This window comes from Jaculus jaculus, chromosome 16 (assembly GCF_020740685.1).
Source record: "Jaculus jaculus isolate mJacJac1 chromosome 16, mJacJac1.mat.Y.cur, whole genome shotgun sequence".
In the NCBI taxonomy this organism is placed as follows: Eukaryota; Metazoa; Chordata; class Mammalia; order Rodentia; family Dipodidae; genus Jaculus; species Jaculus jaculus.
In genome coordinates this window covers 14,334,504-14,362,365 of record NC_059117.1, presented here as the reverse complement: position 1 = coordinate 14,362,365, position 27,862 = coordinate 14,334,504, and the positions used below count along the sequence as shown (strand labels likewise).

General features: G+C 48.7%; 1 protein-coding gene across 1 annotated transcript; it reads right to left on the bottom strand.

Annotated features, from left to right (window-relative positions):
• Positions 1–27,657, bottom strand: Npc1l1 (NPC1 like intracellular cholesterol transporter 1). Its single transcript, XM_004652699.2, has 19 exons — positions 27,544–27,657; positions 24,780–26,308; positions 18,230–18,330; positions 17,405–17,577; positions 17,063–17,191; positions 16,121–16,303; positions 15,466–15,580; positions 15,164–15,291; positions 14,403–14,540; positions 14,142–14,231; positions 10,939–11,129; positions 10,648–10,772; positions 9,498–9,624; positions 9,315–9,370; positions 3,806–3,956; positions 3,317–3,548; positions 3,035–3,148; positions 2,790–2,952; positions 1–623 (listed from the first exon to the last, which is right to left on the bottom strand). The coding sequence occupies exons 1-19, from the start codon at positions 27,592–27,594 to the stop codon at positions 439–441; spliced, it is 3,981 nt and encodes a 1,326-aa protein (XP_004652756.2). The 5' UTR covers positions 27,595–27,657; the 3' UTR covers positions 1–438.
• Between the last annotated feature and the right edge of the window lie 205 nt (positions 27,658–27,862).

The following is a 27,862-nucleotide window of genomic DNA, read 5'->3' as shown; positions in this document are numbered from 1 at the left end:
TGCTTGTGTCATTGTGAGTCCGGCTTACATGGGACCTAGAGATTTGAACATAAGTTCTTAGGCTTTGCAGGCAAGCACCTTAACTACTAAGCCACCTTTCCCTCACAATACTTTTATAAGAGAACGAAAGGAATTAAAAGCTCGGTACGAAGTAGATACCCAGTCTGAGTGGGCAAACATGAAGAGTTTGGCTTTGGCAGCTCCCGGACTCTGGGCCACAAGAAGATAATCTCATACCAACCAAGATCTAAGGGACCTGGTACAAACACAGCCCGTGCTGATGGACATCTTATGGCCAAAGTGATGACCGCTTTTCTACAACAGCTTCCCGTAGGCCCTGAGTTGTGTTAAAGGACACTTTTGAGGAGAACCTCATGGCTCCTCAGCAAAAATCATGGAGCCAAGACACCATTATGAAAGTCGGTGGTTCTGACTCCATCAAAACTTTTGCCCATTTTGGGGCAAAGAGCTGATAATGGCACCAGCTCCTGGAGCCCACTCTTCGAAGCCGGGATTCTCATAGATGTTAGTGGGTGCTTCGAGAGGGGAGGAGGGCGCTGGGGCCGTTGCTGCCACCTCAGCTTGTTTCTGCTCCGGCACCAAAGCGGGGTTAACATCAGGTCCTGCAGAGAAGACAGCCAAGAACAGAGACCCTGGTCAGGAGGCACACGGGGCTCAGAGGCAGCAGTGCACCCAGGAGTGCACGTATAGAACATGGGAGCAGAGTCCCTCACGTCACTGCATCTTCCTGCTCTTGCTCCACCCTGCCAATGGACATTTCAGGGGCATTTGTGCCAGCCTGACCAGCCTGCCTTCGCAAGCATGCGTTCTCGGGGGAGCCTAACTGTCTCTTTTCTTCCTTGCTGCCTGGAATAATCTAGTATAGCCACAGCAAATTACCTCTACAAGACACCACTCCTTACCCTGTACATCAAACACAGGGTACAGAGGAACAGGGAAGGCAGGGACTATGTTTACCATGTACTTTTTTGGTACTTTTTTACTGCCTGCATGGCCATAATTTTTGGCTATTGTATAGGGGAAAGGAAATCCGTTAGTTCCTCTCCACCCATGCCTCCCCCAAGGTACTCTGGGAACTTCCAAGGGGCAGCCTATGGCTCTGAGGCCCTGGGCTCCCAATTCCCAGCAGCCCCAAGACTGTCCCATTCTGTTTCATTTTGTGTTTCACCTACCATTCCCAACATACATTCTCCTCTGCCAAAGAGGGCCATAGAGGACCAACAGGAGAATATGGAATCAGAGGGTCACGGGAGCACCATAGGCTGCAACCTGTTTCATTCAACTGAGTCTGAGACCTGGGGTAAATTGCCTTGGTTTCCTCATCTGTAACTAATCTGTCACCACCTCCAGCAGTGACAAGAGAGCTAAAGACATGTGTGTTGATAACAAACATACCCTTCTATAAATATTATTGGTACTATTACATTATTAATCCAGTTGGTTGGGATGTAAAAGTGGACTCCTCTCAGCTTTCCCACATTGAGTCCATAAGCCCTCATCCTGGGGCATTCACTTTAAAATATTCTCAACTATGAGAGTATCATCAAAGGGGCAATTGCAAGCAGCATCTCTTGCAAGTATATTTTTAAACTTTTATTTATTTATTTGAGAGAGAGAGAGGCAGATATATATAGACAGAGAACGGGCATGCCAGGACTTTGGCCACTGCAAACAAACTCTAGACCAATGTGCCATCTTGTGCCTCTGGCTTACATGGGTACTAGGGAATCGAACCTGGGTCCTTAGGCTTTGCAAGCAAGTGCCTTAACCACTAAGCCATGTCTCCAGCCTCTTTTGAAAATAGCTTATTTATTTACTTGAGAGAGACAGACAGAAACAGAGGGAAAATGGGCGCACCAGGGCCTCTAACCATTGCAAAGGAACTCCAGATGCATGTGCCACCTTGTGCATCAGGCTGTACATGGGTCCTAGGAAATTGAACCCAGGTTCTTACGCTTTGCAGGCAGGCGCCTTAACTGCTAAGCCACCTCCCCAGGCCTCACCCTCAGTTTCTATATAGAAGAGCAAAAAGCTCTCTGGTTGATGAGTAAAACATGCAAAAAGTTGGTGTTTTCAGACAATGAATTACTACCCATTAACAAGTCATGAAATCAGGGGCCTTGCAAAGTCTTCCAGTCCAGATTTGATTCGCTAGTACCCACACAAAGCCAAATGCACAAACTGCCACATGCATTTGGAGTTCATTTGTAATGACAAGAGACCTTGGTGTGTCCATTCATAGTCTGTCTGTCTGTCTCTCTCTCTCTCCATGTATATTACTTTTTTAATACATATATTAGACAAGCAAAGATATAGAACAGTACCAAAAAGAAAAGAAAGCTTCATAAATAGTGAGGAAAGAGACTTGTCACAATTATGTATGTCTGTTTGGGTACCCACACTCATCACCTCTCAATGTAAAATATATTTCTGGGCTGCGATGTGACTCACTGGTAGATCACTTGCCTAGCGTGTGCAATGGCCTAGGTTTCATCCCAGGACCACCGCAAAACAGTGTTATGTGTTTTTATGAAAGCCATGTTTAAAAGTCCAACAAAAGCGCACAGGACCACAGAAATAGTCGTTATGACACAAATACACTGATAGAGATGTTGACAACAGATTAAGTGAAAGAACAGCAACTTCCAAAATAGGAGTCTTGGCTACCATGAGAGGACTTCTAACATTGGCCCAGGGTCAGTGTGTACCACTGTTGTGGTCACTCTCAGAATCATGATGGCTCAGCAGAGGTAGGCTGGGACACTCACCGAGGTAGCTGAGAACAATCGGCAGGAAGACCAGGCCATGCAGCAGGCCCAGCAGGGTGATTATGAGGTTGAGGCGGAAAAAGAAGATCTGGATGAGCTGGGCCTTGGCAACAGCCAAGATGAGGATGCCTGGCAGGTTGGTCATGGCCACCCCAGCAAACACCTGAGGGTCACAGCCAGGGGTTACGTAGGATATGAGGAGTCGCAGGTAGTACAAGTCGGGCCTCCCCACTCTCCCCACTCACCGCACTGCCCATGTAAATGGTAGCCTCCTTCGCCCTCTCCAGCCGCGTAGGTTTGGTGCTGATAGCGAAGGAACGCGTGATGTGGGACACAAACTCCACAGACATTCCCACTGCCTGGGGGCAGAGAGGAGACTTCAGCTGAGAAGGGAGAAGGCAAAGCCAAGGGAGGAAGCGGCCAGGTAGGCATCCAGGTGCTAGACAGAATCTGAGAGCGTCTTCTGAGGCACAGCCATCCCCAACCACCCCTCCTTGGGTCTAATGGCACCCGCGTCTGCAGATTACCGTGACCAGATTGATGAGGGACACGGCGTTATAGCTGATGCCCCACATGGCCATGAGGCCAATGGTGTCCACGAGGATCATGATGATGGAGAGCAGGTTGAGGAGGCCCGAGCGCAGGTCCAGCCCCAGCAGGAGGTAGCAGACGAGAAAGGTGGGCACAAAGCAGATGGCGAGTGTGAAGATGCCCTCAGGGAGAACGGTCAGGTACTGCTCATAGAACACATTGGAAATCCTGCCAGAGAGCAGGATGTGGTCACAGCACTAGCCCTGAGGGCCAAAGAAGTGGGCAGGACACCCCATTTCAGAAGGAAATAATCATCTTCAAAGAGACTCAAATTGGGGTGCTACTAACCACATGAGAAATCAGCTCCAGACTATGCCCTGAGTCAAAGTTGGTCTTCATCCCTCATGGGGGATATTGCTCCAACATCTCACGCCCAGTAAGTAGTTACCTCCCACTTCCCTTCGGCCTGACCCCCAGATCCTCACGTGTAGGGAAAGACTTCAAACTCTGGGTCTGTCCCAGGCACCTTCCGCAGGTCAGCTGTGATATTTTCTGCAAGCAGCCGGGCTGCCCGTAGAGCTTCTGTATAATCTTGTGAATTCCTCAGTGGCTTGTGGTAGGCCATGAATTGGGAGGCTGGATGGCCACAGAACATGAGAGAGGAAGAATCAACGTCAGAGCCCACTCAAGGCACCTTCAGAGCACCCCAGTGACAGTGGCACAGATATGAGATCAGATCATGGGTGTGGGGCTCTTCTTGAAATCCCTAATAAATTTCTTTATGAGGCCCAAATTTTTACTTTAGACCATCCCCTAAAACTAGCTGCTCTAACCACTATGGAGACTCAAGTCTAGACCTGACCTTCATAAATGAAGCCTACCAGATCTCCCCTTGCCAGATGTGGTGGTGTAATCCTTAATCCCAGTGCTCAGGAAGCCAAGACAGGAGGAACAAAACTATCTGAGGCCAACCTAGGCTACATAGTGAGATTTTGTCTCAAAACAAACTTAAATAGGACTGGGGAAATTGCTCAATGGTTAAAAGTACTTGCTTAAAAAGTCTGATGGGGGCTGGAAAGATGGCTTAGCAGTTAAGGCACTTTACTGTAAAGCCAAAGGACCCAGGTTTGATTCCCCAGGACCCATGTAAGCCAGATGCATAAGGTGGTGCGTGCATCTGGAGTTTGTTTGCAGCAGCTGAAGGCCCTGGCGTGCTCATTCTCCCCATCTCACTCTGTCATCTGCCTTTCTCTCTCAAACAAACAAAGTTTTTTAAAAAATCTATTTACCCAGCACTCAGGAGGCAGAGGGAGGAGGATAGCCTTAAGTTTGAGGCCACCCTGAGACTACAGAGTGAATTCCAGGTCAGCCTGAGCTAGAGTAAGACCCTGCCTCAAAAAAAAGAAAAAAGTCTGATGGCCAGGGGTTCATGTCCTCAGTACTGTCATAAAATGGCACATGCATCTGGAGTCTGTTGGCAGTGACAGCAGATTCTGGCATGCTCGTTCTTTCTCTCTCTCCAATAAATAAACATGTAAGTCAATGCAGAGGGCCGTGGAGATAGCTGAATGGGTAAAGTGTTTGCCATACAAGCGTGAGAACCTGAGTCAGATCCCTAACATGCATGTAAAATGTCAATTTGGTGGCATGTGCCTGTAATCCATGCACTGGGGAGATGAAGACAGGACTCTCCAGCCAGCTAATCTAGATGATTCAGTGAGCTCTAGGGTCAATGATAGACCCTAGAAAAAGATAGAGAGTGATGGAGGAAGACATCTGACATCAATCTCTGTGCCTCCACACACAAACACACACACACATACAAGCACTTACATACCACATGCATCCATATGCAAATGAACATACACAAACACATGCATGCAATAACACATACAACCGTGTTTGAATTTTATTTATTTATTTATTTGCAAGCAGAGAGAGATAGAAGAGAGACAGAGAGATAGAATGGGCATGCCAGGTCCTTCAGCCACTGCTGCAAACCCCAGATGCATGTGCCACTTTGTGCATCTGGCCTTATGTGGGTACTGGGGAATTGAATTTAGGTCTTTAGACTTTGCAGGTAAGTGTCTTAACTGATGAGGTATCTCTCTAGCCCCGTACACAAACATTGTTAAATAACAAATATTAAGAAGAGAACTTTTCCTGATAGATCGTGGTATTGCGCGTCTGTAAACTCGGCACTTGGAGGTCTGAAGCATGAGGGTTACTGTAGTTTGAGGCAGTCTATACTACACAGTGAGATGCTGTCTCAAAAACATCTCCCTGCTAAACCTACATCCTTCTCTGCATGCTTTCAAAATATGCATTGGGGCTGGCGAGATGGCTTAGCGGTTAAGGCCTGTGAAACCTAAGGATCCATGTTTCAGTCTCCAGGTCCCACATAACCAGACGCACAAAGTGACACAAGCAACACAAGCAGGCAAGGTGGCACATGCACACAAGGTGGCACATGCACACAAGGGGTGCACGCATCTGGAGTTCTACTGCAGTGGCTGGAAGCCCTGGTGTACCAATTCTCTCTCTCTCCCATTAAAAAAAAAAAAAAGGCCAGTCTATTGGGCTTGCCTCAAAAAAAAAAAAAAAAAGTTAAGCTGGACATGGTGGTGCACGCCTTTAATCCCAGCACTTAGGAGGCAAAGGTAGGAGGATCACCATGAGTTCAAAGTCACCCTGAGACCATATAGTGAATGCCAGGTCAGCCTGAGCTAGAGTGAGACCCTTACTTGAAAAACAAAATAAAACAAAAGTTTAAAAGATATGCACTGAAGTTTTTAAAAACTAATTTCATTTTTGGCTAGATGTGGTAGTGCAATCCTGTAATCTCAGCATTTTGGAAATAGGTGCAGAAGGATCAGGAGTTCAAGGGTAGCCTGAGCTACATTGAAAGTTCTACAACAGCCTAGATGACATGAGACCCTGTCACAAAAACATTAATATTCAAGCCAGGTATGGTAGTGCATGTCTTTAATCCCAGCACTCAGGAGGCAGAGGTAGGAGGATTGTTGAGAGTTTGAGACCAGCCTGGAACTACAGAGTGAGCTCCAGGTCAGCCTGGGTTAGAGTGAAATCCTGCCTTGAAAAAATAAAAACAACAACAACAAAAACACATTAATATTCAAATGTGCCTGTTCCTGTAGGAAAGGACTACAATGGAAAACAAAATACTTTTGAATTCTTAGAGCTATGATTTGGGGCTCCTGCCAGTCAATATAATAAATGACCTTTCTAAATTGCATATGGTGGGCATTGTATCCAGAAAAGAAGAAAATTATGCATAAGTGGAGAAAACAAAGACAAATAAAATGAAAACTAGTCTTAGATCCACACAATCTTAAAGTAGTAGGTGACTGTGGGGCCTGGCATCATGCCTCTGAAGAGCCTAAAGTAATCTATACACAGATGGTCACTCCAATCCAGACCTGTGGTCTAGTAGGTCTCAGGTAAGGCCCAGAAACTTCTCATACTTTCCCAATGATATTGATGATGCTGCTTGAGGGCTCTCACCTTGAGAATCACTGCTTTAGGAACCTAAGGTCAGAGATGGACACAGACCTACCCCAGGCCATAAGGAGGAGAGGCAGTCCCCTGGCCTGCTCCCTCCATTGCCACAACCCACTTTCCTGTCCATGGCTACAACACCCCACTCCCTTCTGTCCACATAGGCTTTGCACATATAGACTTTGCTGCCCAGAGACAAGGGCTGAAGCAGTGTAGGCTCCTGGAAGACAGGAACTTCATCTAAGAGTTATCTGGGAGAATGGAATAAGTGTGGTAGTCAGTTTATAGCTAATAATTCAAACTGTGAATTGTTTCAGTACAAAATGAAAGATTATCCATCAACAGTGTCCCCAGCCACCGCTGACCCCGGGCCCATCTCTGTGCCCTCTCTAGGTCCCTACAGTGAACAGTGTGCACAAAGCTGAATGCAACTGGCTCTCTTAATGCGAGTGGCTCTCTGGTCCCACCACACAGTGATAGCTCACTACGGCTTCTTCTCTGTCAGTCTGATTTCATCTCCTTTGTTGTTGTTATTATTTTGGCGTTTCAAGGTAGTGTCTCACTCTAGCCCAGGCTAACCTGGAATTCATTACATAGTCTCAGGCTGGCCTCAAGCTCATAGCAATCCTCCTACTTCAGCCTCACGAGTGCTAGAATTAAAGGCAGGTACAAACAAGCCCACGAATTTCTTCTTTAAAAAATAAAAAAATATTTCATGGGCTGGAGAGATGGCTCTGAGGTTAAGTGCTTGCCTGTGAAGCCTAAGGACCCCAGTTCAAGGCTCGATTCTCCAGGACCCACGTTAGCCAGATGCACAAGGGGGCACACACATCTGGAGTTCATTTGCAGTGGCTGGAGGCCCTGGTGTGCCCATTCTCTCTCTCTCTGTCTGCCTCTTTCTCTCTCTGTCGCTCTCAAATAAATAAATGAAAATGAACAAAAAAATTAAACATATTTTATAAGCCGGGCATGGTGGTGCATGCCTTTAATCCCAGCACTCGGGAGGCAGAGGTAGGAAGATCACCATGAGTTCGAGGCCACCCTGAGACTACATAGTTAATTCCAAGTAGAGTGAGACCCTGCTGGGTGTTGTAGTGCACACCTTTAATTTCAGCACTTGAGAGGCAGAGGTAGGAGGATCACTGTGAGTCTGAGGCTATCCTGAGAATAAACAGTGAATTCCAGGTCAGCCTGAGCTAGAGTAAGAACCTGCCTTTAAAAACCAAATGTGCCAGGCGTGGTGGCGCATACCTTTAATCCCAGCACTTGGGAGGCAGAGGTAGGAGGATCGCCGTGAGTTCGAGGCCACCCTGAGATGACAGAGTTAATTCCAGGTCAGTTTGGACCAGAGTGAGACCCTACCTCGAAAAACCAAAAGAAATAAATAAATAAATAATAAAAACCAAATGTGTGTGTGTGTGTGTGTGTGTGTGTGTGTTTGTTTACTTGAGAGAGAGAGAAAAGCAAACAGAGAGAGAAACAATGAATATGAGTGTGCCAGGGCCTCCTGCCACTGCAAATGAACTCCAGATGCATGTACCACTTTGTGCATCTGGCTTTACATGGGTCCTGGGGAATTGAACTTGAGTGGTCAGGCTTTGCGAGCATGCACCTTTAACTGCTGAGCCATCCCTCCAGCCCTGGATGATTAATTTCTATCATCAACTTGATCAGATCAGGAATCAAGCAAGAGATGCGCTTCTTGGGCAGATCTAGGAGGGTTATTTCCAGAAAGAATTAACTGAAGGAAGAAGACCTGCCCCAAAGTAGGGAAGCCCCTCTGGTGGCAGTCTATCTATCTATATAGAGGTTCCAAGAAGAGGCAATGCTTTTGCCCGGCTGCTCTTGCTACTTGCTGATGAGAGAAGCTCCCCTTCAACTTCTGTGTTTACGGACATCAGAACCCAGCTTCTTCAGTCTGTCAACACTTTCTGAAGACCAGGGGCTCTCCAGGAAACCCCCAGGCCTTCTGAGTCAGACTGGGTCTGCTGAGACATCCAGCCTCGTGGTCTGAGCAGCCAACCAATTTTCCAGATTCTCCGGACTATAAACAGTCAATGTTGGACTACCCAGTCTAAGCCAATCTAACAAATTCCCTTTTAATATAGATTTCTTCCATCGGTGCTATTCCTAGAGATTTCTGGCTAATATAGGATCCTATCTCATTAGTCAGCTGTCTGCTGCTGACATCTGGGTACAAGTTATGCATGAGTGAAAAGGGCTTAGCCTTGGGGTGGGGCAAGTGGCTCCTCCATATGACATTAAATGCTGAAAGAATGTTTCATATTTCATACTGAACATGGACTATGGGCCAGAAAAGGTATAAATTCCAAGCACATAGAGTTGGGAATAAGGCTCTTGCTGACAAAACTAGGACAATTAGATCCCCACACCCACACACACACCTAATTGTTCTCTTGGGAACCTGTGGAGCAGTTAACCTGGGTTTTCTTTCCCAAGCTAGGCCATACTTACCTATAACTTGGCCATCTGGACCTAAATTCACAGAGGTGCCGTATGCTGCCAGACCACTGCAAAGACCAGAGAAAGCTTAAGTGATAAGATCTCATACTGTGCGACCACACACTGCACCCCTTATTACCCTGCTGCCCCTCTGTGTTCATCCCTTCCCCTACAGAAGCCCTTCTCTGAGCCTACCCTTTGGGACATTTGATGTTGGGCGGATCGCTCAGGAACCAGGGAAGATACTTGTGAAACTGCTCTGCTGTAGGCCTCACAGGGCCCAGTGTGAAGCTCATGCAGTTCTTTAAGCAGATGAAGGAGTCTGCAGAGAGAGGAAGGAGGCAGGGCTCGGGCAGCAGCACCCAGGTCAGACAGCCCCTTCTTGGACCTCTCTTCTCTACCCCCACCTAAAACTCCCACTTTACAGGAGCTTTTGCATTTTTAGCTCCGACTGTGGAAGATGTTCCCCTCTCAGAGTAGCCCTGGTGCCTGCAGGAGATGAGATGCAAAAGACACACATTCCCAGGCTGGAGAGATTACTTAGTGGTTAAGGCGCTTACCTGTGAAGCCTAAGGACCCATGTTCAACTCTCTAGATCCCACGCAAGTCAGACGCACAGGTGACGCAAGTGTGCAAGGCCACACATGCATACTAGGTAGCACTCTAGGTGGTGCACACGTGTGGAGTTCAATTTCAGTGACTGGAGGCCCTGGCAGTGCTTTTCTCTTTCTCTCCCTCTGTGTGTCTATCATCTATCTATCTATCTATCTATCTATCTATCTATCTATCTATCTATGTACCTATCTACCTCTCATTAAAAAAGAGGGCTAGAGAGATGGCTTAGCCTTTAAGGCACTGTCTGTGAAGCCTAAGGACTCATGTTCCACTCTCCAGATCCCACATAAGCCAGACACACAAATTAATGCATGCACAAGGTCACACATGTGCATCTGGAGTTTGATTGCAGTGGATGGAGGCCCTGGAGTGCCAATTCTCTCTCTCTCTCTCTTATAAAAAATACAAAACTAAAAAAGACCCAGGCTCTCCTGCCACCTGCAAGCACAGTAGGTCCATCTAAAAGGACATGCATCAGTTCTACACCAGCACATGCCCTCTAAGCATGGGCATAATACTGTGGGGAGAACAAGGTATGAATGTCTGAGGGTCACCCACAAAAAAAGCTTCTCAAAGGCTCCCTCCTTGAGGCTGAGACTACACCCCAGCGCCCATGGGACTTGTGGGATGTGGAAGGAGCTAAGAAAGCATCACTGGTGCTTTATTTTCTCCTACCTCAGTTTCCCCAAGCTTATGATGTGCAATGAACCCTCTGAGGCCCCATACTCACTCTCAGTTGAAGGACAGAACTCATCCTTATTAGGGCCAAAGGAATAAAGGCGGCAACAAGAAGATGGTGTCAGCCAGTCAATGAAGTCATCCACCCAGGAGGATGCAGCAATAGCCAGGAATGACCTGAGGGCAGGTGAAGGAGAGTGAGGGTAGGGCCGGTGCTTTCTGCGGCTTGCCCTCTGCCCTGGGTCTCTGCAGGCTCTTAACAGCAGGGAGGAATGGCGGATGGGAGGCAATGGGGAAAGCAGATAGGGAGTAAGCCTTGAGGTCAGATGAATCAGGCACGTACTTATCAGGAAACTCAGTGGCATACTGGATCTTCTGGGTGAGGGAAAAACTGTTACAGCCTGCACTGGAGCAGATGGCATTCATGCCCGCCTCACTGGAGAAGTTGTAGCCTGAAGTGGTGACGAAGTACACCGGAGGCCCCACCTCAAAGTAGCGGTTTAAGAAGAGGAAGTACTCAAGCAGGTATGAGTCCTGGGAGAAAGGAGACCATATGAACTCCAAAAGGGCTTCCAGCTCACACTCACAGGAGCACGTGCAAAAGTACACAGTGAGGTAAACACAGGCATACACATGGGGGAACACAGAGGTGCACACACAGAGGTACATGCTCAGTGATACAGAGACACACATACATGTACACGTATGATACACCCTGAGGTCCACACAGACTATACATCTGTATAGGCATGTAAACATACAGATAGAGGTACACAGGTCTGGGGGGATGGTTTAGTGGTTAAGGTGCTTGCCTGCAAAGCCAAAGGATACAGGTTCTATTCCCTAGGACCCACATAAGCCAGATGTGCAAGGTGGCGCATGCATATGGAGTCCATTTGCGGTGGCTGGAGGCTCTGGTGTGCCCATTCTCTCTCTCTCTCTATCTCTTTCTACCTGCCTCTTTCTCTCTCTCAAATAAACAAATAAACAAACAGGTACACAAAGGCAAACAAACAGAGATACATGCAGAGGTACACACTCAGAGGCATGAACAGAGCTACATGCACTGGTATATGCATAAATATACACTCATAGAGGTACATGCTCAGAGATCTCTATGTAGATAGGTATGCTCTAAAGTTCACACATACATAGGTGTATGTACACCAAAAAGTATGCTCATGAATGAACAAATTCAGAAAAATATATACTCAAAAACAAATGAAGGGCTGGAGAGATGGCTTAGCGGTTAAGACGTTTGCCTGCAAAGTCAAAGGACCCAGGTTCAATTCCCCAGGACCCACATAAGCCAGAAGTACAAGGTGGCAAATGTGTCTGGAGTTTGTTTGCAGTGGCTGGAGGACCTGGCACGCCCATTCTCTCTTTCTCCCTATCTGCTTCTTTTTTTTTTTTTTAAACTCTCTCTCTCTCTTTCTCTCTCAAATAAATAAAAATATTTTTAAAAAAATAAAAAGAATGGCCGGATGTGGTGGCACACACCTTTAATCCCAGCATTTGGGAGGCAGACGTAGGAGGATCACTGTGAGTTCGAGATCAGCCTAAGATTACATAGAGAAATCCAGGTCAGCCTGGGCTAGAGTGAGACCCTACCTCGAAAAACCATAAAAAGAAAAGAAAGAAAGAAATAGAATGAAGCCAAGCATAGTAGCACACATCTTTAGTCCCAGCACTTGGGAGGCCAATCACTGTGAGTTCAAGGTCACTCTGAGAGTACAAAGTTCCAGGTCAGCCTGGGCTAGAGTGAGACCCTACCTCAAGAAGAAAAAACAAAAGTGATGAAGATGCATGTACACCTGCAGATGATTTTAGCCCTTCGTGTCATCCCAGATTTGCCCCAGCTAGTCTCCTCATCTGGCCCACATTTGCATGCACACATGAGCATGTGTAGAGACACACTTGAAGCCATACACCAGACACCTTCACAGCCTGTTTCCTTATCCTATAACATACAAATTCTGTGGTGGCAGAATTGTGAACACTAGGAATCTGTCTCCCTGCCTAGACAATTGTTGCATTGGCAGAATGTGTTTGATGTAACTGCTTCAGAAGTCTGGACCCTAGTGAGGACTGGGACAGTAAATTACGGTTACTTCTGTCAACTTCCTCTCTTAGCACAGCCTCAGCCATGCAGCTGTGAATGCATCCTGAAAGCAGCATGTGCATGCTCATGGCTTACAGGAGTTAGAGAGACGGTAAGGACCCTCTCCTCCAAACACCCAGGATCTGAGTTCTAACCATTGATCACTGATTTGATCTTAATGGTGCAGACACAGAGGCAGCAGTCATTATTGAAGCTCCCCCACCTTTGCTTGAACCCTTCTACATCCAATTGAAGTGGCTTCTAGGAGATTTAAAGAATAAACTCATTTGATTTTTGTCCTTTCTTTTTTCTCCTTTTTTGGCTTTTTAAAAACTAAGACATTCAAAAGCATCTAAATAATAGACAAATCTGAACAGTCACCACACAGGCCTACAGAAAGACCTAAGAGAGTATTAACTTTACCCTCCTGGTTGGTCTCTAGCACAGACACTAAATCAAGAAACAAAATTAAATTAAACCTTTGCAAAGCAGATCCTGGGTCAGGGTGAAAATCAGATCTCCACAGTTGCATTATAAGATTCAATTGTCCATTTTTCAACAAAAATTATAAAACATACAAAGAAAATAAAATATGGCCCATTCAAAGGGGAAAAAAACAAAAACAAAAACTGTCCCTGAGAAAAACCAGATATCAAGATTATCTTCACTCTTGCATATGTTTGAGATTTGTTGTTTTTGTTTTTGATTGTCTTTTATAGTGCTGAGGATCAAACCAAGGGTCTTACACATGCTAGGCAAGTGTTCTACCACTAACCTACACCCCCAACCCTAGGTAAGACTATATAAAAACTATCTAGCCAGGTGTGGTGGCGCACACCTTTAATCCCAGCACTCAGGAGGCAGAGATAGAAAAATTGCCATGAGTTCGAGGCCACCCTGAGATCACAGAGTAAACTGCAGGTCATCCTGGGCTAGAACAAGAACCTACCTTGAAAAACTAAAAAAAAATAAATAAATAAAATCCTAGAACTGGAGAGATGGCTCAGCAGTTAAGGCTCTTACCTGCAAAGCCTAATGACCTGTTTTTGATTCCCCAGTACCCATGTAAAAGCAGATGCAAACAGTGGCACATGTATCTGGAGTTCATTTGCAATGGCTAGAGGCCCTGGAGCCCCCAACCCACCACCTTCTCTCTCTCTTTGCAAATAAATAAAATATATTTTTTAAAACTATCTTAATGTTGGCCAAAGAGCTGAAAGATGACATAGACCTCAGATGGAGGACATCTACTATGACCTGAAGTGGTACTCAGCTCTTGAGCCTATAGACATAAATATGGCTTCTCTTCCAAGGTCTAGGGGACACCTCTAAGATGATAAGCAATTTTGTAGTTTGCCAAGCCCTGACCCATGTGTTCCCCACCTTCCAGATGCTGTCCCTCCCAAATCTCAGAGGACCGTGGGCTGGGTAGATGCCAGGCTCACCTTGGGCAGGGCCAGCTCCTGGTCCAATCCCACACTAATTTGGCACATGAAGTAAAGATTTGTTCCCAACAGGGCCAGAAACAGCAGCATCTGAGGGAGGGACTAGAGTGTGAGACCTTTTCTCCAAACAGCCCCCTCAATAACCTCCCCCCCCCGACTTCAGCAGTTTGGGGCACCCTGGGGAACATCTTACACCACCCTGCTCTTCCCCACTGTCCCTGCCTAGGTAGTTAAGCACTACACGCCTACTCCGCCATTTACCGCTGCAGGGCGGGTGATCCGGTGCAGCAGGAAGGGAGCATATATCTTGCGGAAGAAACAGAGCAGGAGCCCCTCATCTTGGTTAGGTAGGGGCAGCTTTCGGGGTGCAAGGCAACAGCAGATGTCGGGACGGGAGGCCTGTGTGGGTGACAGTTTTTCAGCATGGACCAAGAGCAGACCCTAATGACCACCTCAGCAAGGGAAGGATCGCATCACTACATCCTGCATGCTGATCCCTCTTGTCTCCTGCCTTAATCAAACACTGGGTTTCACACTGTTGTAGAACCACCAGCTCAATTTCTGTCAATTTTCTCACTTATATTTTATTTTATAAACCTACATACTCAGGGCCAGAGAGATGGTTTTAGCAGTTTAAGGTGTTTGCCTGCAAAGCCAAAGGACCTCGGTTTGATTCCGCAGATGCACAAAGTGGCGCAAGCATCTGGAGTTTGTTTGCAGTGGCTGGAGGTCCTGGCCCACCCATTCTCTCTCCCTCTCTCTGTTTCTTTCTGTCTCTCAGGTAAATAAATTAAAATAAATTAAATAAATCTACATACTTTATGAAATTTGATAATATTTCCAAAAATTACCAAAAGAATTTTCTTCCTATGGGAAACTGGGGAACACATGGCCCAAAATCCTCTCCCAGCATAATGCCCCTGCCTCCTAACCCACTCTTTGGGCCACCTCGGTGGCAGTAATGCCACATCTACCAGCCCAGGTAAGACAGGTCCCTTGGTCCAGGCTCATTTGCCCCTTACCTCCTGCCTCTTGCTGTCCAGGGAAAAGAGAGCCACGAAGGCAGTCATCTGCAGTAGGAAGTCGAAGATAATTGCCAGGCCAGAGGTCAGGGCAAAGGTCCGCACGGCTGGCATGGGGGTCAGGGCCCCTGTGGAGGTGTCAGGGAATGTCAGGCTACCCTGGCATCACAAGCTGGGTGAGTGTCTGAACAGCATGTAGCAGGAAGTAGATCAGCCAGTACCCACTGTCCTCCGAGAACCTCTGCCCACTTGACCTAAGCTGGCAGGCTAGCACCTGGGTGAGAGGGCCCGCCCATGCTCACCTAGAAAGAAGCAGATGGCCTCTGAAAGGCTGCACAGCAGCATGCTGGGAGCCACGCTGCCCAGGGCACGGCCGATGTGGGCCTCTCGCTGCTCCCCAGGCTTCCGAGGCAGCCTCTACGAGAGAGGGGTGTAAGAGGATGTGGGGTGTGCCAAAGGCACCAGCCCACAAAGGCCAGCAGAGGACCGATCGAGGCTTGGAGTCCTGACCACGCCTAAGCAGTTGCCTGCCTGACCTTGTGGGGCCAGAAAAGGGAAAAGGGTCTTACTCACAGCCTCACGTTCTGCTTCTGTGGTCCAGCCCAGAGAGATGCGTGTGCATTCCTAATGTCAACGGTAAGCTTGTTCCAAGCATCCCTATGGCCCTAAAGGTTTGACAGCAGGGAGAGGCCTACCAGACTCTACCAGGGAATGCCACACACAGCATGAAGACGGGCAGGAGCTGACTAATGTGGTCAGACAAAAAGCTCACCAGACTTTGCATGGGTTTAAAGGAAAAGCAAGCTCAAGATGACACAGGTAGGCTGAGCGCATTTGTGCCAAACAACACTATTTTCTACATGAATAGCTCCACAGAGAAGAGCACAAGAAGGCCAGCAACTTGATATGGGGATACTGGAGTTGCCAGTAGGTGCGCCAGAGCTCCTCCCGTCTTACCTGGTACTCAAGGACGAAGATGAAGATATTGTCAGCTCCCACAGCCAGCACAAGGAAAGGTACCACTTGGATGATGACCAAGGACGAGGGCACTCCCAGGTAGGAGAAGAAGCCCATGGCAGCCAAGACTGCCCCCAGCACCACAGCCACTCCACCCAGGCCCAGCGTGGCCTTGGATTCCACCTGTAACGCAGCTAGGCTCAGTCCCTTGACCGCCAGGGCACCTGCCCAGATCCTTCTTATGCCCTAGGATGTCTTCAGTCATTCAGCGCTGCCCACCTAAGTGAGGAACTCGTGTGTGCAAAGCCATCCTTCCAAGGGCAGGACCATGACACCCCAAGGTATAGGTGCACCTGGCCACATCTCCCTAGAGCCGGCGTTGCAAGGCATTTTAAAGATAGCTTTGCCAGATACAGTGTCACACGCCTTTAATCCCAGCACTTAAGTTGCAGAAGTAGGAGGATCGCCGTGAGTTCAAGGCCAACCTGAGTCTACATTCCAGATCAACCTGGACTAGAAACAAGACCCTAGCTCGAAAACCCAAAAAAGTAAATGAATAAATAAATAATATCTTTGCATTTGGGCGGTGGGGATATGTTAGTGTACAGAAAGAAAGCTCTGGACTTGTCGACATAAAGCTTGTCCAAGAAATGTTACTCTTCTGGGGAGTCTCTTTGGATATGCCCAGCTTGCTATGTTTTATTTGTTTGTTTTTCAAGGCAGGGTCTCACTCTGTTACAGGCTGACCTGGAATTCACTATGGAGTCTCAGGGTGGCCTTGAACTCATGGTGCTCCTCCTACCTCTGCCTCCCAAGTGTTGTGATTAAAGGTGTGTGCCACCATGCCTGGCTCCCAGATTGCTGTTTTGAGATATTCTGGTTAGGGAAGTTTTAGAAGGCCTTCTAGAGAAGTTCAACACCCCAAGCCTCCCTCACTCTCACCACAATTCGGCTCCATTTAGAATAGCTGCCCAAGGCCAGGGAGATGTACAGGAAGATGACAAGGTAGCTAGTGGCGAAGACGGGTAGGTCTTCGATTGTGGTGCGGTTGATCTCATCCTCCAGAGAACGCTGCAAGAACATAACCAGCCCACTGACCATGTGTTGGGTTTCTGCACTAGGTGGCCTACTGCATGCCTTGGAACCTCTAAAACAAGTACCAAATCTGAGTGGGCCTAGGTGCTCACTGCCCAGGGCTATTCAGGGAAAGGCAGGGCCAGGATGGGAACACTGGAACTGACTCAAGACCATTGGGGTTACAATTACAGAGGCAGTGGCCCTTACCTCAGCCATGAATGCCACCTCGAACCTGTCAGCTGTCATTTCCTGAAAGGCTTGCATTTCCTTTAAGAAGGCCTCCTCCCAGAGCTTGGCCTGGGCCAGTCGGGGATCCTCAGCAGGATAGTTATTGAGAGAGAAGGTCATGACCAGAGCCTCTGCCTCAGAGTAGTCTGTCCCTGGAAATAGAAATGCTCAATCCCTGGCTGGAGAGATGGCTTAGTGGTTAAGGCGCTTGTCTGCAAAGCTTAAGGACCCATGTTTGATTCTCCAGATCCCACATAAGCCTGATGCACAAAGGTGAGGCACATGCCCACTAGGTGGTGCAAGTGTCTGGAGTTTGATTTCAGTGGTTGAGGCCCAAGCTGCCAATTCATTCTCTCTCTCTTTCTCTCTCATTCTGTTTCTCCCTCTCTCTCTAAAATAAAAATAAATTTTAAAAAAGAAATGCTCAGTCCCCCTCCTCCAGTACTCCAGCACCCCTCCTCCAGCCACACCTATGCCTCACTCCTCCTCCAGCTGCACCTATGAGTCCTCCTCCCCACTCTGGTTCCTCCCTTGTTCCTCTCAATTAAGGCCTTATCCCATGCTCCATTTTCCTCCTTTAGCTAAAGGCAAGATCTTTGGGCCCAGGCACAAAACTAGAGGCCCTGGGCTGCCTTATGAAAAGATAAAGGGAATGGCGCGGCAGGGAGGTGATGGTAGGTTAGTCACCTCAGTCCCCATGAGCCAGGTCCTTCCCAGGCACAGATCACCACTGCCCTCCTTCCTGCTTATCATTCTTATCCCAATAGTTCCCTCCACTGGCCTCCCAGGGCCCATTCCACTTACCTTCATACCCCCCAATGGCAAGGAAGGGGAAGACAGGAGCCCCGTAGTCAGCCATGCAGCTCAGGGCCAGGGCTGTGCCATCTTTGAAGGTGAGGGGGGCACTGGAGGGAAACCACAAAAAGGAGCCTTTCCTGGCCCTGCCTGATCCCTTGAGTCCCAGTCCACCCTAGGCCCACAGCACCTGGAAGAGGGGCACTGGCTGCGGACTGCCCAGCCCAGGAAGTGAGTCCTAAGTAGCTGTCTTCTCACAAGGACTCCTGTGTGTCTCAAGCCACAGAGCGGGATGGGGGCTGCTCTGGACTAGACAGGGCAACAGTTTGGTCCCTCTGTGTTTCCCATGCTCCCTCAGACAGGCTTCAATTTAACCCTTTCTGCAGAGCACTTTGCTGTGAAGATGCAGTGGGATACCTAGCAGGGATGTCCAATCTTTTATTTTATTTATTTTATTTTTTAAAGTTTTATTTATTAGAGAGAGCAAGAGACAGAGAGAATGGGCGTGCCAGGTCCTCCAGCCACTGCAACCGAATTCCAGACGTGTGTGCCACCTTGTGCAGCTGGCTAACGTGGGTTCTGGGGAATCGAACCTGGGTCCTTTGGCTTTGCAGGCAAACACCTCAATAGCTAAGCCATCTCTCCAGCCCGCATCTGGAGTTCATCTGCAGTGACTGGAGGCCCTGGCATGCCCATTCTCTTTCTCTCCCTCTTTCTCTGTTATATAAATAAATAAAAATAAAATATTTTTTAATTAAAAAAATTAAATGTGACATGATAACTGGAAAGTGTTAGGTCAGGACACAAAGAGACACAAGGAAGTGGGTCATCCACATTCCTCAAGGAACCACTCAGCCATCATCCCTTCCTTGCCTAACAATGGCCCCCTTATCTCTCAGGACACCCTGGCCATCTTAGATCTCCCCTAAAGAAACATTTTCTTTCCTTCCCCCTTCCTCAACTTCCCCCAGCTAAAGAGCTCTATATAGTTCACTGTCTGTGATCTCAAGTCAACTGCTGCACTCTTGAGAGACAGTCCTGGCAGCTCATGTTTTTCCCAAATAAAAGCTTCCATCTATGCCTCAGAGTGGTCTCAGTGGTCTTGGTCACTCTTGAACCTTACATCTGGTGCCGTGACTTGGATAGGGAGGCTTCCAGTTGCTCTGTTGGGTGGCCAGACCTCCTTTCCCCTGACCAGACTACCAAACAGCCATTTGACCCTCTGAAGGCTTTGAACCATCTTTGTCTGATACAGGCTCTCACTCCCACCATGATTCGGCCTCACTGTTCTTCCTTCTCTATCTCCTCCCTCCTTCTTGGTAGGTGTCCCTCTCCAGTTGGCCTGTGTTCAGGGTTCACCTCTCCTCGTGGAAGCCATGCCAGCATGCCAGGCTATACCCTTTGGCTGCTAGGCCCAACCCCAGGTCTCCAGAAAGATGAACTCTGGACACCTTGGGTATCTCTCTCTGGTCTACTGTACCCTAAGAAGCACCTTTTGGTTCAGTTGCACCATCTCTGGACACCCCCTCTCCCTCCCTCCTCTCCCTCTCTCTCCTGAGCTCTCATCTTCCACTGCTAGCTGCTTTTGCCATAGGGAGCTCAGTCGCCCTCCTCACCCACTTACAGGCTAAAATGCCAACAGTTGCGATCTGTATGGGCTCTGCCTATGTGGGAGGTGCAGGCCCCGTTCACCCTAATGGGCCAGAAGGTCATATTGTGTTCTGGGTAAACCAAGCTTAAGCTCTGGTTTATTTTTCTCTCACCCTTGTTTTCTCTTTCCTTGTCTCCTTATGAACTTAAAGCCTCTAGGACTCTTGGATGACATCTTATCTTTCTCTGCAACTCTGCCTGGCCACAATATAAGCTGGACAATGGGTCCAAATGACCTGATAATGATACTTTTCATTTCCAAATTCTCACTGATTTAACAAACTTCTGCCAATGTACAGACAGAAAGATGGTCCACAGTTATGTGCCCTCCCTGTGCAAACATGAGCGCCTGAGACTACCTAAATTCAAATCTCCAGATCCCATGTAAAACATCTGAGCAAGGCCCTGTGCATCTATTACCCTAGTCCCAAAGGAGAGCAGAGGCCAGCGAGTCTTTGAAGCCCACAAGCTTGTCTTGAGACCCCAGCTCAAAAAAAAAAAAAAAAAAAAGACCAGGGCTGGAGAGATGGCTTAGTGATTAAGGTACTTGCCTATGAAGCCTAAGGACCCAGGTTCAACTCCCCAGTACTCATGTAAGCCATATGCACAAGGTGCCACATGTATCTGAAGTTAGTTTGCAGTGGCTAGAGGCCCTGACATGCCCATTAGACCCCCCCTAAAAAATAAGTAAATAAAATATTAAAAGAGAAAAAAAGCCATTATCAAAACTGGCTTCCAGGCTGTCATGGGCAAGTGAGCACAGCTCTGTGCCAAAGCTAATTGCTAATCACCACTGGTTTTGAAAGTGTGTGGTGGAGATCTGGTTGGACAGGTTTAAAAGCTACCAGGTTCTTTGGCAAGAGACTGATTTATCTGAAATCCTTGTAAGATGCTGATGCTCAAGCTGTTGACATTCTCATTGCCTACTTTAACAGCTGTCAGGAAAACGTGATAGGGTAAGGAGATGTTTTTTTAAATCATTCATAGGGCTGGAGAGATGGCTTAGCAGTTAAGCGCTTTCTTGTGAAGCCTAAGTACCCCAGTTCAAGGCTTGATTTCCCAGGACCCACGTTAGCCAGATACACAAGGAGCGCATGTGTCTGGAGTTCATTTGCAGTGGCTGGAGGCCCTGGCATGCCCATTCTCTCTCTCTCTCTCTCTCTCTCTCTCTCTCTCTCTCTCTATATATATATATATATATATATATATATATATATGTGTGTGTGTGTGTGTGTGTGTGTGTGTGTGTGTGTGTAGATATATATATGCCTCTTTCTGTTGCTCTCAAATAAATAAAAATAAACAAAAAAGTTGCATTTAAAATCATCCACAGACTTCTGTAAAATGCAAGATAAATTAAAGTTATTATAATGGTGAAAAAAATAAATAAAAACAAAACCAGGTGACTAGCAATGGCAGAAGAGCAATGGAGTGGTTCATCTGATATTCCACTCTAGCCTCTGCAGGTGAAAGGCCCAAGAATTCAGAAGCTCAGAAATACTATCACACTCCAAAGGGAGCTTAAGCGGGCCCCCTGCATACCTCAAACTCCAGGCTTTACTCTCTGTTAGAAGCAAGTAAAGAATCCCTCTTCTCATTATATCAGAGCCCGCTCCTAATATAAAACTAGGTAAAAAGGGCATGAGATAGCCCTCAAGGATGGGAAATGAGTAATAAAGTGAACCACTTATTTGGTTTCTGTAAATAGCCTGCACCATAAGCCTTAATAGCCCACACTGTAAGCCTTAGTAGCTCACACCATAAGCTGTAGCAGCCTGCTTCAGACCACCAAGGTCATAGGAGGCTGATACCATACTCTGCTACCCCCACCTAAGGAATTGCACAAGTGCTGACCACCAAGGTCACAAGAGAATGATTGGTCCATGAGGGGCTTGAACAAAGTAAACTAATTGGCTTAGAAACTATGGGGTGGCACAAACTGACTGGCTAACACCTTGCGGGCTCCTGATATTGTTAAATGATTGGTCTAATGCACAGGCTTTGTTAGAAACCCTATAAAAACTGTCCTGTTCCTGCATTCGAGGCTCTGCAGTCCTCTACCCCTGTGAGGTGTACGACTGTGGGCCCCAGGGCGCTTGGAATAAAATCCTCTTGCAGTTTGCATCAAGACCGCTTCTCATGAGTGATTTGGGGTGTCACCATATCCGGGCAGAGCGTGGGGACCCCCTGCGGGGGTTTTTTCCTACACAGGCAAGTGACCCCCATGGCAAATGAATGTACGGGGCACCACGAGGGCACATACACCACCGTACACACACATACGCACACACACAAGAAATACCTTATTTTTCTGTTTTGGTTTTTCGAGATAGCGTCTTGCTCTTGCCTGGGCTGACCTGGAATTCACTATGTAGTTTCAGGGTGGTCTCGAACTCATGGCGATCCTCCTACCTCTGCTTCCCAAGTGCTCGGGTTAAAGGCCATGTGCCACCACACCCAGGCAAGAAATCCTTTTTTAATGTGACATGAAGGCTGGGGAGATGGCTCAGTCAGTGAAGCGCTGGCTGCACAAGCGTGAAGACCTAAGTTCAGATCCTCAGCATCCACGCAAAAAGCTATGCCCAGCGCAGCAGGTGGTTGCAATTCCAACTGGGGGAGGGGGTGGAAAGGAGGATCCTTGAGACTTGCTGCTAGCACCTCTAGCCAAGCTTAGGTTCAGTGAAAGACCCTGTCTTAAAAACTAAGGTGAGGGCTGAAGAGATGGCTTAGCAGTTAAGTGCTTGCCTGTGAAGCCTAAGGACCCCGGTTCAAGACTCAATTCCCCAAGACCCATGTAAGCCAGATGCACAAGGTGGAGCAAGCATCTGGAGTTCGCTTGGTTGCACGGTCCTAGAATCTCAGTACTCAGGAGGTTTCAGCACAAGGATCATGAGTTTAAAGTCAGCTACACAGTGAGTGCCTTCCTCAAAAAAAAAAAAAAAGGAAAAGAAAAAAACTTCAGAAAAGCCTGGCATGGTGGTACACACCTTTAATCCCAGCACTCAAGAGGCAAAGGTAGGAGGATAACCATGAGTTCAAGGCCACCCTGAGACTCCAAAGTGAATTTAAGGTCAGCTTGGGCTAGGGTGAGACCCAACCTCAAAAAAAAGAAAGAAAAGACAGAGAAAAAAGAAACAACTTCAGGCCAAGGGGATAGCTCAGCAGCCAAAGGCATTTGCTTACAAAGACTGCAGGCACAGGTTCTATTTCCCAGAACCCACATAAAGCCAGATGCACAAAGTAAGCTTGAAGTTCGTCTGCAGCTGCAAAAGGCCCTGGCATTCATTCATTCATTTATTCTCTCTCTCTCAGGTCATCCTGGACCAGAGTGAGACCCTGCCCCACGCCAAAAGAAAACTTAAAACAAAACTTCAAGGGTCAAAAGCTGATCACTGATGCCTCCCCAGGGAAGCTAACAGTTCCTCTCTGTCCTGCCACTTCTTTTTTAAAAATATTTTACTTATTTATTTGAGAGAGGAAAAAGAGAGAACGGGGGAGAGAGAGAGACAGGAAGAGGGATATATTGAGAGAGAATGGGCACACCAGGGGCTCTAGCCACTGCAAACGAACTCCAGACACATGCACCACCTTGTGCGTCTGGCTTACCCTGCCCTGCCACTTCTGAGGGACAGCCCCTGAATCATGGCACAGATACTCTGGTAAGCAGCAAGCAGGGCACACTTGGGGCTCAGCTGGGGGTTGACTACCAGCAGGAGGACAGAACAAAGGGCACTAGCTCTCTTACCTGATCCTATGACCTCAAAGAGTATGAGGCCTGGGGTCCCTGGAGCCCTGGGAACTCTTTCCAGGGTCTACAAGGTCCAAACTATTTTCATGACGATTTTCAAATGCTGTTAGCTGCTTTAACACCCATCCGCTCTTGAGTAGTGGGAATAAAAGAAGGCCCCTTGGAGCACCTTACTCCATTCCTTCCTTCAAGAGCCTCCACTGCTGCCCTTCTCTCAGCCCAGCAGCCTCACCAGCATTCTATCTGTACAACCCAGATGGACAGAGCCAGGGACACCCAAGCAACATACAGGTGTGGATAAGACCTGCACTGACACACCTGGCCTAAAGACTGGGCCAGAAAATATCAAAGTCAGTCCTGGCCTGGCCTGAAGACACCTTTTCCCCCACCGAAGTAGGATATCACTCTAGCCCAGGATTATCTGGAATTCTCTATGTAGTTAGTCTCAGGCTGGTGATTCATGGTGATTCTCCTACCTCTGCCTCCCAAGTGCTGGGATTAAAGGTGTGAACCACCATGCCCAGAAAGGCACCTTTTTCTTTTCTTTCTCTCCTTTTCCCTTTTTTGGGGCAAGCCCGACAGAATGACCTTCTTGTTTCTGACAGAGCAAGCAAGCGAGAAAGAACTAGTGCACCAGGACCTCCAGCCACTATAATCAAACTCCAGACGTGTGTGCCACCTTGTGCACATGTGTAACCTTGCACGGTTGTGTCACTTCGTGTGACTGGTTTACATGAGACCTGGAGAATCAAACATGGGTCCTGAGGCTTCGCAGGCAAGTGTCTTAACCACTAAGCCATCTCTCCAGCCCAAGGCACATTTTTCTATTCATGCCAAGTATCTCCTGGGCTATGAATACCCTTGCAGGGCCTAGCACAGAGGAAAGAAAAGAAAAACCATGCAAGCACAAACAGGAGCCAAGCTGTCAGCCTCCCTTTGACACTCAAACCAAGACCTGCATATGCCGCTGTTGCAGAGAACAGGCTACTCAAGGGGAGTGATCTCCAAGATGGGGTACAGATAGACCCGGACATACAACGGCCTCGGGGCACACATGCAAGCTGTCCCCGGTGTGCCAGGATCAGGCTGTACACCTGGCCTGGTTCCCAGAAGGCTGTGGCAGCCTCCACCACCTGCTCCCCTGGCCCTTCAGAGACTCACTTAGCACAGTAGAGGAAGTGGTCCCGCCAGTCCACCTGGGAAGTCTGGCCCATGAGCGTCTGGTTGGCGGTGAGCAGCAGCAGTGTGCGGTTGTTCTGGAAGTACTGCAGGAGGCTGTTGACGCAGCAGTCAGAGAGGCTCGCGTTGTGTGGGTTGAGGGGAGCATAGCAGATATCCTGCAGAGAAATGTTGCGCTGAGCCTCGGGAGACCACACCTGCAGGTGTCGCAGCCTCTCCTGCAGCTCCAGTACATCCAGGAGCAAGTCCAGGGACAGTATCCCACTGAAGTTCTTAGGCCCCAGCAGCAGGGAGTCGTATCTGTAGCTGGACCGGTTAGGAGCCGTCAGGAAAACCTGGTTGGTTCGGAAGAAGGGCCCAAAATGCTGGTCGTGGAAAGCCTTTTCCTTGCGGGCTTGGCTCTTGGGGGCTGACCACAGGTCCACAGGGTCTGTGGTGAGTTTGAGGGAGCTCAGTCCCGTTCCCAAGGCTATCACAACCAGGAGGGACACCACCAAGAACGTGACTGGCCGCGAGGCCACCTTGGTGCCCCATCTCTGGAAGAACCTGTCCAGGACGTTGTGGGGGGAGAGGCTGCGCTGGCGAGAGGGCCTGGGCTCGGCGGCGGGCGCTGCTGTCTTGTCTTTGGCTTCGCTGGAAGCCACACGGAGGCGGACGAGGACGGCGGTGAGGACGACGAAGACAGCGGTGAAGATGATGATGAGGGCCAGCCAGCCTGGCATCTGACCCATGTAGAAGGAGGGGCGCAGGGGCTGGGGCTGGGAAATGACCGGGCAGGATGCGGCGCAGTCCTGGCAAGAGCAGGCCGCCATGCCCTCGCCCCGGGACTCGTTGCAGGGCGTGATCTCCCCGCTCAGAGGCTGTATCCCGCTCCCCGGGCTCTGGCCAGGCTCCAAGAGATGGAAGGCGATGTCCAGGGGAGCCAGCCCGTTGCTCGTGTCGCCCTGAAAGTTGAGCCAGCGCTGGGCATTGCAAAGGGCGGAGCCATACACGCCGCACATGCTGCCCACGGCCAGCGAGGCGGCTGCGGGGATCCGGACCCGGCTGCACGACTCGTAGGCCCGCTCCGCGAAGCTGCGCTGGTAGAAGGCCTCGTAGGCCACCACGGCAGGGGGTTGGTCTGGCTCCTTCGGGACCACGCGGGTGACGTTGATGAAGAGGCTCTGGTTGGGGCTGCAAGTGTTGTGGCAGTGCAAGCTGGCGAAGTTGTCCGAGCAGGCAGGGCAGCGGGTGAGGAGGGCCTTCGTGATGGACATACTCCTCTCCAGCGACACAAGCTGCTTGACGGAGCAACAGGCATAAGTGGTGTTGGGGCCATTGTAGAGGCCGGGACATATGCCTTGCAGGAGGGCCAGGTGGTCCCCTGTGACATGTCTGGCTGGCGTGTTGGACAGGCAGGATATGTTGGATAGTGATGTGAGGCCTCCAGAAAGCTCTGGATTCTTCCCACACTCTTCGTAGAAAGTGCAGTAGCCAGCCTTATGGATGGGTGTGTACAGCTCGCTGTGGACCTAAAGAGAAAACCCGTGTCACCTGTGGACTCTGAGGCTGATCAGCACAGCCAGGCACCGTCTAAGCAGTGGGAAGTCAGGGAGGGTAGATGGGAAGGGAGACCATCAAATGGATGGGGGGTAGGGGCTGTAGAGATGGCTTAGCTGCCAAGGCACTTGCCTGCCAAGCCTAAAGGTCTAGGTTTGACTCTGCAGAACCCGTGTAAGCCACATGCACACAGCACCTGCATCTGGAGTTTGTTTGTAGTGGCTAGAGGCCCTGGTGCACCCATTCTTTCCCTCTTTCTCTGTCTCTCTCTCTCCTTCCCTGCCTTCCTCCCTGTCTGTCTGTCTCAAGTAAATAAATAAATAATAAATAAAATATATATTTTAATTGGAGGGTAGATCTGTGGGTAACAAGTGCAGCATTTAGGGTGCTAGTAGAGGCACAGCAGAGCCTTTCTTTCTGAGAGCTGATAGGGTCATTCAGAAAAGTAAGTGAGGGCTGGAGAGATGGCTTAGCGGTTAAATGCTTGCCTGTGAAGCCTAAGGACCCAGGTTCAAGGCTCGATTCTCCAGAACCCATGTAAGCCAGATGCACAGATGTATACATCTGGAGTTCATTTGCAATGGCTGGAGGCCCTGGTGCCCATTCTCTCTCTCTCTCTCTCCCTTTCTCTGTCTATTGCTCTCAAATAAATAAAAATAAACAAAAATAATTTAAAAGAAAGAAAAGTTGACCCAATAGACTGCAGCTTGTAAAAGTCACACAGCAAAGGGGAGGAGGAGACTGGGAAGTGGAGGAGGTACCCACATTACTGATGGTCTGAGTCCCTGGGCTGCACACCACATCAGAGGCTAGCCCCTTCTGGAGTACCTAAGCAGAAGCCCCACCTGTACTTGGAGGCAAATGCTGCTACCCACTTCTAATATCAAGCAAGAACCTTAACAAACAGAAGACTGAACTTTCTTTCTACCCCATCCAAGGTGATCCTCCCCTGGGACCCTTCTGTAGTGCGACCTCAAGTCCCACCTTAACCATAGGCAAGGGCCTCATTCACCTGCCTTTCCAGGCCATGTCCCTTCAATCCCATGATCTGGAGACCTTCCACCGGCATCCTTCCTCTGGGGACCATCTCTCCCCCCCCCCCCGGAAGCCATGTGACCTCCCTGCCACTCAGCAGCCCTTGTCAGGTACCCAGCTTGTCCTGTCCTGATGGGAAGCACTGGGGAGTGGCTGCAAGTACAGGACTCACCAAACGCAGCAGCAGGGTCCAAAGCAGCAAGCCCCACAGGGCAGCCACCATCCCGCAGCCAGGAAGGGATCAGTGCCAAGCCTTAGGGACACCTGGAGACAACTGAACACTGGCCACTGGTGGTGTTTATTAAGGGACAACTTTGGTCTGGCAGGCTTGGGACCAATAAGGCTGTACCCTAGTTAATGTTTCATCTGCTCTGCTTCCTTCCATCAGTTGGCCCCATCAATGTCCTCCCTCTTGATGAACTTCCTGCTGGGGTCCCCACTCACTTCCCGATGAGGGAGGAGCCAGTTTAGAAGGAGATCTACCTGCAGTT